The sequence below is a fragment of the Drosophila mojavensis genome, unplaced genomic scaffold (assembly GCF_018153725.1).
Source record: "Drosophila mojavensis isolate 15081-1352.22 unplaced genomic scaffold, ASM1815372v1 contig_81, whole genome shotgun sequence".
Lineage (NCBI taxonomy): Eukaryota > Metazoa > Arthropoda > Insecta > Diptera > Drosophilidae > Drosophila > Drosophila mojavensis.
Genome location: NW_025318907.1, coordinates 1,484,421 through 1,496,466, shown reverse-complemented (window position 1 = coordinate 1,496,466; position 12,046 = coordinate 1,484,421). Strand labels below are relative to the sequence as shown.

The window sequence follows — 12,046 nt, the reverse complement described above, 5'->3', positions numbered from 1 at the left end:
TCACGAACTATGTAACGGAACCGATTATATACATAAAAAGAGATGTCTCAATAATACTCTAGTTGTTATAGGGAAATATTTCTGTTTGTATATAAATATCATAGCTATGGAGAGTGGCAAATGTCAGGCAAACGCTCTTAGGATCAGTCTACTCATAAAGTGTATAAACTCTTCGACGTGCTGGAGATTCACTTGTTTTTTTTTTTTTTTTTTTTTTTCTTAACTTCAGTCTGGCCCTCGTCCATACACAGCTTTGCGCTTGACTTTTTCGCTCACGTCAGCGCAATCAAGACGAAATAAACCGAATCGAACGGAGCCGTACCGGGGGCGCATATTTCTTTAATCGACGCCTTTGAAGAGGAAGAGGGGGAGAGAGCGGAAGAGGCAGCGCAAGAGGGACGCAGCGAGCTGGGACTCTGGTTGCAACAACAAATTAAATCGATTCTGCTTCACTGACGCACTGACGCACCGACTGACTGGTTGGCTGGTTGGTTGGATGTTCGTTGTTCGTTGCTTGGTTGGCTGGTAAAAAGACTCAAGCGCCTGCCTGACAGCCTTTGTGGTTGACTTTGTGGCTCCGACTTTGTGGTGTATCATAACACGTCGCTGGCTATGTGACTGGCATATGATTTGCCAAAAGCTCCAACCAACAACAATCTGAACATCGCGAACAACAACAGCAACAACAACAACAACAATGAAAACCAGAACAAACCAAATGAGTTTAATGATGTTGCTGGCTGCTTTGGACTGCTTATTGATTCCGTGTCCTGCCCGCCTCAAAGTAGAGCTGTTCCTGCTGCTGTCTTGTCGAGGTGTTTTCTCAAATTGCTTCAATTAGTGCCCAAATATAATGGTCTTCGTTTTATAGTTGTTGCTCCTCCTCAGGTTCCCTCTTAAAAGAGATCCCCACGGCTCGTACCACAATCAAAAATAATCGTCGCTGAATTGCTTGCCAAGTTTCCTTTTACTTAGTTTTCTTCCTTCTCTTCCTTCTCTGCCTCTTTGTGTTCCCAGGTAAAACAGTTTAATGGATGTTTCTGTTTTATGTGTGTGTGTGTGTGTGTGTGTGTGTAAGGTGGCGCCTTTTGCGAATTACCTTAATGGTAATCTTTATGTAGGCAAGCGTAAGCTTAGGGGTTCAACAACTATATAATACAGACACGTTTGGAAAAACTTTAGAAAGAAGTTATATTAGAATAGTTGGTTTTCCCCTTTTACCTTTAATACACGTCGAAACAATATTTGTTTACTGATATGCAAAATATTGCTCTTACAATCCATTAAACCCATCTAGCCTAGACATTTCCAAGTGCGATTAAACTCTCCCTTTGATCATAAATATATATGTACATATATACACATACATATATACACATATATTTTATTATTTGTACACTAAACCAAAAATAAATTATATCTGCCATAAATTCCATTTGCGGCCGGCTGATTGCATTAAAATATTCGCCTGCACTTTTTACTGGACTGTATTTTTTGTATAGCCCAGACACAGGGCAAGGGCGAGGCTTTTAATTATGCTGTGCATCAGCGCAGAGTACGTCGTTGTTTTGTGTTTATACCAGTTTATACCCTAACAAAGGGGAAATATAACATATAACATATAACATATAACATATAACATATAACATATAACATATAACATATAACATATAACATATAACATATAACATATAACATATAACATATAACATATAACATATAACATATAACATATAACATATAACATATAACATATAACATATAACATATAACATATAACATATAACATATAACATATAACATATAACATATAACATATAACATATAACATATAACATATAACATATAACATATAACATATAACATATAACATATAACATATAACATATAACATATAACATATAACATATAACATATAACATATAACATATAACATATAACATATAACATATAACATATAACATATAACATATAACATATAACATATAACATATAACATATAACATATAACATATAACATATAACATATAACATATAACATATAACATATAACATATAACATATAACATATAACATATAACATATAACATATAACATATAACATATAACATATAACATATAACATATAACATATAACATATAACATATAACATATAACATATAACATATAACATATAACATATAACATATAACATATAACATATAACATATAACATATAACATATAACATATAACATATAACATATAACATATAACATATAACATATAACATATAACATATAACATATAACATATAACATATAACATATAACATATAACATATAACATATATACATATAACATATAACATATAACATATAACATATATAACATATAACATATAACATATAACATATAACATATAACATATAACATATAACATATAACATATAACATATAACATATAACATATAACATATAACATATAAATATATAACATATAACATATAACATATAACATATAACATATAACATATAACATATAACATATAACATATAACATATAACATATAACATATAACATATAACATATAACATATAACATATAACATATAACATATAACATATAACATATAACATATAACATATAACATATAACATATAACATATAACATATAACATATAACATATAACATATAACATATAACATATAACATATAACATATAACATATAACATATAACATATAACATATAACATATAACATATAACATATAACATATAACATATAACATATAACATATAACATATAACATATAACATATAACATATAACATATAACATATAACATATAACATATAACATATAACATATAACATATAACATATAACATATAACATATAACATATAACATATAACATATAACATATAACATATAACATATAACATATAACATATAACATATAACATATAACATATAACATATAACATATAACATATAACATAATATAGAGTATTTGAAGTGTCTGTATTATAAGCCCTTAAATTTTTTGTGTTTTCCCGACACGCAACTGCGCCTGTGTTTATGCTTTGTAATATTTTGTTTTTGCCATTTGGCGCTTAACAAAATTGCATTTAGCTTAAACACTGTAATTTGAGCCGCTTAAGCGCATTTAATTTGCTTAAACTACTTTAATTAAACGCAATTATGCTAAATGCAATTTTCGTTAATTATATTAAATGGCTGTGGAGTCCTGCGACCCTCTACACATTTCATTAAATGGGTTACTTTTCGCTGAAGTTTTTTTAATTTAAGAAGAGTTATGCCAATTTTAAAGAGCAGAATTAAATGTCAAAGTGGTAGTTTGAAAGTTTCAATTCATGAATAGGGAAACCTTTAATTTCATATTTGCTTAGGTCAGCTATTCATATTCATACTCATTCATGGTATTCATATGTCATGCAGCACACACATAATCTATCTTTTCTTTCTGTCATATTTCATTAAAGCACCTGCGTCGGCCAGCTCATCGCGCTTCACTCAACCGCCCCAGAGCCAGGCCATCGTTGAGAACGACGCCGCTGACTTTAGCTGCGAGGCCACCGGGCCCTCCGGCGACTTGCACTATGAGTGGCTGCATAATGGTGAGTATTCATCATGCCAGAGTTAGTTCGACATCGTGACTAAGGCTTCACACACTCTTGCCGCGCTTCAATGCCATTGCAGGTCAGCAAATCGGATACGACAGCCGCGTCCTGCAAATTGGCTCCAATTTGCGTATCGAGTCGGTGCAGCGCGAGGATGCCGGCGATTACGTGTGCATCGCAGCCAGCGCGGCCAGTGGAGCCAGGCAGGCATCGCCGCCAGCTAAATTGAGCGTGATATGTGAGTACCCGAACCAAAGACTATTCTAACGCGTTGACCATGATTATAAAAGAGCTTGGTAAAATAAAAAAAAAAGATGATCTTAAGTGAACTCTTAACTGAACTTAACAAATATTAAGTCGTAGCTGTCTGTATAGCTATCGTCCATATTATATTTGCTAAAACCAGTTCGCTAGGATTTGGTCCATTTGCAAGCAAACCAATTCTGAGCACCGCCTTTTAAAGAAGAAATTTGTATGTATCTTCTAAATATTTTCTAAAGCAAGATTTTAAAAATCCATCTATATAATCTCATACATACTTCCTTCTATTTTTTTTTATTAAAAAAGAATTTCTCTTTTATTCGTTCTTTATTTTGTATATGTGATATTTATGGCAACAGCTTTATGCGCAAAACTTTTAATAGTTTATAATAAATTATATTATCATAATTAAGTGCAGTGTTATTCAAATTTGGTATCTTAACAATGCCATTAATGAAATATACTATACTTAATTATTTATATATGAATTTAGACATACATATATATTTATATGTTGTAAAGATGAACAAAGCATTTTATGCGAAGTTTTTTTTCTCTAAATAAATTTTAAAATGCAAAACTTGCAATTTATTTAGTTTTTAATTAATTTTCAAAATAATTTTAAATAAATTCAATTTTTTAAAGGTATTTGTTTGGGTTGCATTTTAAAACTCTTATTAAATATTATATATTCATTAAAGTTTAACCAGATAAATACAGGAATAGCACGCATATTTAAATATAATAATGACTTATTTGAATTGTCTACTGTCTGTCGTTAGCGTAAATAACAAGTGATCAGTATTAAATTTATGATTAGGCCCGTCTACCATTAGTTGACTTCCCTTTTCCGGCTAGCGCTTTGCCTGATCGGAGGTGCAATCAGGCAAAGGTGCAGACGCATAAAAACACACAAGTAACAAAGGCAACAACAACAACCGCAGCAGCAGCAACATTGATGAAAGATAAAAAGCAAAACTTTTGATGTACATACGTCACGCACAACAACCGCCTGCCTCATGCCCCGCCTCCTGCTTTGCCTGTGTACAGGAAGTGCAGTGCAATGCATTTACCAGCCAGCGTTGCGTGGCCAAAACGAAGACACACACAGCAAAAGAAATACGAAATGACAGAGAGAGACAGAGAGAGAGAGAATGAGAAGGAGAATGAAGAAGATCCAGGCAGTCAAGTGGCAAGTGCAGTTGCAGTTGCAGTTGCAGTTGATGTTCCTGTTCTTGTGCCCCTCGTCAGAGTCGGCGTCATGTGATTGATGTTCATTTAGTTGCATTGCCTTTAAGCAGAAAAATGCATAAATTTAACAAACAGTTGCTGCCCCTTGGCCCGCTTGGCACCCTTTTGCCCCGCCCCGCTCGGCCTGCTGTGTGTGCAAGTAAACAAAGCGTGTGGAAGTTTTATGCACAATCTGTGCTGCATGTGTTGCATGTGTTGCTGCTGCTACTGCTGCTACTGCTGCTGCTTGTTGCTGCTGTTGGTGCTGTTGCTGCTGTTGCTGCTGCTGCTGCTTGCTGTCAGCACCGCCTGCTAACTGATCAAAGAGGCTGCAGCATAACTCCAACCAATTTATAGCGTCTCGCGCGCTCTACACTCAAGTGTTTTAGCTAATTAATTAACTAATTAATTTGTAGTTTTTGGAACTTGATTTTAATGGCAGCTGGCACTCTCTGGCAACTCGCTCTGTTGAAAGGTCGCTAAATGTCTTCAGACAAGAGCGAAGCATAAGAATACAATTTATTTAGAGTTTTCGAGTCTGGATGCCACAGATATATATGCTGTGGCGCCACCGAATGGCCAAGCGCTAAGTGGGTTAATGTGTGTGCCCCACTCCTGAATTCTACAGAGGCAAACGGCGGCTATTAAAAGATGCATAGGGTCATCGTTCATCTACCCGCCAATAGATGGCGTTGCTGGCCAATTCTTTATGTTTGATTGGAACTTTTCTCATTACAATTAAATATTCAAGTAAAGCGACATTTATCAATATCAATATCAATATCGATATCAATATCAATTAAAATCAAATACGATCTTCTCTTGCCTTACGTAAACTAAACACAACAATTTCTTAAAGTGTTTCAAATAAAAAAATAAAAAAAATTTATTTGCACCGAAAAACAAATTATTATTTACACCAGCAGCTCGGTAGAATTGACTTTGTTTATAACGCAGCAAAAACAATGAAATAATAGTATGCTTGAATGCAATGCATATACAATCGAATAGATGCAACCCCACACGCATATGAATTGCAGTATTTGTGCAGTGCAGAGCTAACTGATGGCTATACGGACTCGAGCAGACAGAGTAGAAAAAGGACCAAGTCAACTCGACTCAACTCAGCTGAGCAGAAGCAATAGCAATAGCAATAGCAAAGGCAAACGTAACTGAAACAGAGTCAGACTAGAGCCAGACGACTGGCAGCCAGTCAGACAAAGAGACAGACGGTGAATATGGAAGAGACAAACAGTGTAAAGGGGTTGTTGGACTCTCTCGCTGCAAGGATAACTCAAGGATACACACGGACCAACAGCTGAGCTGTGCTAAGTGTGTGTGTGTGTGTGTGTGTGTGCGTGTGTGTGCCATGGAGACGAAGTTGGATACTTTTGCAGCAGGAGGGCTCTCAGTAATCCAAGGCAACGGGCATGCTGAAATGTACATGGAAATGAAATGCAACATTAACACGAAACATAAACATAAAATGAGAAATGGCAACAGCAACAGAAACGGCAACAACAGCAACAACAATGGCAACCGAGGAGCCAGCCAAAGTCATAAAAACCAAACAAAATGCAAAGACACACAGCATAAAAGAGAAGGGGGGCGGGGGGAGGTGGTACAAGCGAATAGGCAACCACGCTGTGGACAAACCAACCCTCAGAGCAGCAATACCCACACTTTCCTTTCCCCCATGCCACCCTTTTCACCCTGCCCAGTCGGCATTGTGCACACCGTCACCCCCATTCAATGCTGTTGCCTTTGTTGTTGTTGTTGTTGTTGGTTGTTGTTGGTTGTTGTTGTATCTGTGAGCTACACAAGTTCAAGTTGACTGCAGTTGGCAAGCTGGGTTCTTATATTTTTCGGTGGGCCATGTGGATAATTTTCATTTGGTGAATGCCGGAAAAACGCATAAAATTTTACGAGCCCAAGCTTGAAAACATTAAAGGGACACAGACAGAAATTGTAGTCAGCTTTTTGGCGCGTTTCACTCTCTCTCTCTCCCTCTGTCTCTCGCATCGTCCCTTTCTCGCCTTCAGTCTGGTCTATTTAACACACTTTAGACTAAAGTGAATGGATTAAACGGGTATATTAAATTTATTATTTTACTTTTCCAACACACGGAATAAAATAAGACGAAGGTATATTACGTTATCTAGAACATCCCTCATTTTAACTAAACTCCCTAAACTCCCTCACATTGAAAATAATGTCATACCAAAGATAGCCATAGATTCCAAGTATTATCTATTAAGGGGTATCTGCGAGTCAAGCAACTGCACTGCCAGCTTCCTTCACTTGCAATTACACGAGTTGATCATTACCAAAAAGTTTCAGCAATTGAGTAGATCTGAAAATATTTTCACTCTCAGATAATCGAATGCTTGGCGTTTTAATTTGAAAGCTCAGAGAGCGGCCAACTTTAATTAAAGATACGACAGCGCAGATAGAAGGTCTGAGCACTGGGCTTAGACCAAATGGCGCTCTGGTTAGTTGGTCATAAATTTGTCGCGAGAATCGCCAGTCAGAAACGGGACAAAATTAATGGAGATAAGAGATTTAGATTGCGAGCTGACAGTCATCTATTGCATGGTCAACGGTTCAACTTCATTTAATGATAATTATTTGTTTCTTGGAAAATATTTAATGCATATATACATATGTATATGTGAGAGGAAATCTTTGGCTATCCACCTGAATGTATGTACATATGTGTATGTATGTGTATGTATATATGTGTACATATGTATATATACATACATATGTATACATATGTGTGCTGTTTTAGTAATTTTGTATCCATATAATCGAAGTAAGTAATAATATTTCTAAACAAATATTGGATAATTTCATATTTGAAATGATGCAATGTGTAGGTTTTATAAACTGTTTTATTTAAGTATGTATGTATGTACATATGTATGTGTGTGGCTGTGCAATTGAAGCAAATACAGGGCTCTTAGAACAATCTAACAAAAATCCAAATAAAAAATGAGTCAGTTTTCAGTTTGAAGGCTGATCTTTAATTTGCTGATATAATTTCATAATTGATATAATTGAAATTGGATTTAAAAAAAAAAAAAAAAAAAAAAAAAAAACATTTGCTGAAATAATGCAGTTTAAAGCTTTGTTTTTCTACATACACATATGGACATACATATGTACATATGTATGTACATATATGGCTAACAAATAAAGCCATGCATGTGTGTATGTATATGTAACTGCGCAGTTGACAAAGAAAAAAGGCTTTAACGGTGATTTTTAAGAAATCTAAGGAAATACAAACAAACAACGAGCCGATGCACTGCGAAATTATTTATCATCGGTATCGATATATCGATACGTGAAGCTTTGAGGAAAAGCTAACGCTTGCAATTCGGGGACTTCACAGAACTGATCAGTTTCGAATTGATCGCGAGCCTGACAAGACAGCTTAACGATGTCTTATTTGATGCCGTCAGATAAAATGTTTAAAGCCTTCAGGGGAGGCTTTACGGACAGGGATCTGGCAGCAACTAGCACTGAATTGGCCAGTTATCTGCATACGCGTGAATTGACCCGCGATAATGTCGCCAAAGTGCTCGAAACTTTGCTTGGCATTGAGGACATAGCCGAAATGGACCTGTATGCGAATCTAATGCAGCACAGCTACCACGTAGATTATGATATGGCGCGTAAGGAATTCTTTATAAATTTGAGGTCGGCGGGCATCGCAAATAGAGCCGAAGACGTTTTGAGCCCTGGCATGGACGAAGTGGTGCTCGTGTCGGAGCAAAGTGCGATGGCTTCACCCCTACCAGCAGAACGCATCTTCTGCTTAACTCCGCACGAGTTCGAGAATCTTCCTTGTGAACCAGAAACAAATCACCGTCACGTTGGTAAAATTACGATGGTAAAACACAAAAAAGTTTGGTTTAAGTTGTGCCAAAAAGAAATCAAGAAAAGTCTGGAAATAGAAGAAGAAGAAGATATCCCCGCTCCGCCTATAGATCCGCATTATGTGATTCATAAAAAGTTCGACATCATCTTTCGTTCTTCTCGAATACCATTTAATTTAATGTATAATGCCCTATCCATGCTGGCTAAGTGCGATGCTACGTGTCGATACCTTTTTCCGCAATCCAAATCCCAGAGCTTGAATCATCAAAAATCGTTGGACGATCAACTTCAAACCCATTCTTTAATCAACGAATCGATAGCAACAAACCCTGAACAGTTGCTAGCCGTACGTCAGATCATAGCTGGGCCTAACAGTAGCGCGCCCTACATTGTGTTTGGCCCTCCAGGTAAATGACTCATGTTTTCTTGACCGATTCGATCCAACACCTTCTTAACGCAATTATCCATTAAAGGTACTGGCAAAACTACAACTATTGTCGAGGCTATACTACAGCTATGTCTCCAACGTGACGCACATATTATTGTGACATCTGGCTCGAACTCAGCCTGTGACACAATTGCTTTGAGAATATGCGAAGCTCTTAAGGGTAAAAAATATTGGACAAATTTAACGAAAATGGAATTTGTACGCATTTACTCGGGTTCTTACAACAAGCGCATAGATCCAAAACTCCGAAAAATGTTCAAATGTTTGCGTCCAGCAGCTGGTAAATCATTTATAAATATCTTGGAGCGCTGTAAAATTGTTGTGGCTACATTATGCGGCGTTGCCCAAATGTATTTCTTGACTCAATACAACAAATTTTCTCATATTTTCATTGATGAGGCGGCCGCATCGATGGAGGCCGAGGCATTGATGGGCATTGCAGGCGTTAAAAGTATAAATTGCCATGTTATACTATCCGGAGACCACAAGCAATTGGGTCCAGTCATAAAGAATAAACGTGCGGCATCGCTGGGATTGGACAAATCCCTAATGGAACGCCTGCTACTTAACAAGCTGTTCAAGGTGGACGACGATGGCAGCTATGATACCAGACTGCAGATACGCTTGCGGCGGAATTACAGATCCCATCCTGAGATCGTTGGCATCTACAACCAGCTTTATTACGATAATCAGCTAATACCCATGGCTCCGCTTCAGGTAGTTAACAAAGCCGCCAACTGGAGCTTGTTGCCAACAAATGGAGAGTTTCCAATCCTATTCTGTGCCACGTACGGAAAAACGGAGCGCGAACACCATTCCACTAGCAGCTTCAATCTGCTGGAGGCAACGGCGGTCGATTGGTTTGTGAAGCATCTTCTAAAAGATGGCCTCGGTGACGGTGTACAAGTAATGCCGGACGAAATTGGTATCATCACACCATATTTGGCTCAATGCAAGCGCTTACAAAATATGCTCAGCTGGGACGTGGAGGTTGGAAGTGTGGAGAGATATCAGGGCCGTGAAAAGCCAATAATCATTGTATCATTAGTTAGCTCATTTATGCGTCCTTATTTTCTATCTAATCCCAGGCGCGTGAACGTATTGCTATCCCGTGCCAAGGATCTGATGATACTGATTGGCAATCCGGAGAGTTTGAGCCAAAATAAGGATTTTCAACACATCATCAACAAATGCAAGCTGCGTGGCACCTTTCTAGAGGACATTAAAAAGGTCGATCAGAAAATTCGACTTGAATCATATCACCATCATCAAAAATCAGAAAGTCTGAGTGGAAAGGTGCCAAAGGGAAAGGTAAAGGCAGCCGATGCAGCAGCAAGTAGCTCTTCCTCTGTCGCTTCTACGGACTACCTTGTAAACAAGTTAAAAGATCTTGATATATGGAGAGGACCAAACACCGCATAGATTTAAAAAAACGTAACATTTTCAAAGCTACAAAAATAATCAGTAGCTATATTCTTATATAATTAATATAATATATAATTTCTTATATAATTACTGCATGGTACATATACATACATATGCATAAATACATAAATGCTTCAACTACACCATATATATATATATTCAATTTACATATATTCATTTCTCTGCCACAGAGTCAACCATTTCTATGAATTCCCTTTTTTTGACATGCATATTTTCTTTTTTATACCCTGAACCCATTGAAAATGGGAAATCAGGGTATAATGGTTTTGTTAAAAGTATGTAACAGGCAGAAGGAGGCGTGGCAGACCCCACAAAGTATATATATTCTTGATCAGGGCGACGAGCTGAGTCGATTTGACCCTGTCCGTCTGTCTGTCCGTCCGTCCGTCCGTATGTATGAACGCGTCGATTTCAGAAGATATAAGAGCTAGAGACTTGAAATTTTTTTTCCTAGGTCCGTGTATATCACGCGCATATCAAGTTTTTCTTTATATATCGATAACTACTCCCGATATTTTATTATCGATTAAAAACCTTATCGAAAGCTAGTTATTTAATTATATCTCCTACACCTTTAAAGCTAGAGCTTCCAAATTTTAAATGTAGACTTATATGTATTTTATATAATTTCGATTTTTGTTGTAATTTACCCCCACCCCTATATCCACCCCCTCACCCTCACCTTTGTAAAAGGCGTATTTCAAGTACTAGAGACGTGTGCTTTAGAATGTACACACATTTTCACCATATGATTACGCCCTGAAAGTTTCATTAAGATTGTGCGTCTAGAAATTAAATAATTTAACAAATAAATTCGTATAATATTGCCCACATTGCAGCGCAGCCCAAGCGCAGTCACTGCTTACTGCGCTGTCAGCAGAGCGCGTTGTTATACGTGCGTCTGGATGCATGTGTGTCGAAAAGAAGTGCAGACTGATTAGAATATCAGATTAGAGGGTTCAGGGTATCTCCTAGTCGAGCAGTCTCGACTAGAGTCTTCTTACTTGTTTTTTTTGTGAACTAAATAAAAAATAGCCGTTTGTACGCAAAATAAACAATTCTTGATTATCAATTAATTACATTTTGACTACAATAACAAAGTGCAGTGCATTGCAGTGTGGTGCGGCCTATCTTATCAGCTAACCTATTC

At 36.7% G+C, this 12,046-nt stretch overlaps 2 protein-coding genes across 2 annotated transcripts in view; both read left to right on the top strand.

Moving 5' to 3' along the window:
* LOC6580444 (tyrosine-protein kinase-like otk) overlaps positions 1-12,046 on the top strand; it is a 29,579-nt gene that overhangs the window by 5,864 nt on the left and 11,669 nt on the right. Inside the window, exons 2-3 of the mRNA XM_002006246.4 lie at positions 3,489-3,623; positions 3,706-3,864. Of these exons, the coding sequence (XP_002006282.1) occupies positions 3,489-3,623; positions 3,706-3,864 (294 nt within the window). The remainder of the gene's footprint in view (positions 1-3,488; positions 3,624-3,705; positions 3,865-12,046) is intronic.
* On the top strand, positions 8,205-11,108 carry LOC116804073 (putative helicase MOV-10). The gene is made up of 2 exons (XM_032729808.2): positions 8,205-9,409; positions 9,476-11,108. The coding sequence occupies exons 1-2, from the start codon at positions 8,563-8,565 to the stop codon at positions 10,870-10,872; spliced, it is 2,244 nt and encodes a 747-aa protein (XP_032585699.1). The 5' UTR covers positions 8,205-8,562; the 3' UTR covers positions 10,873-11,108.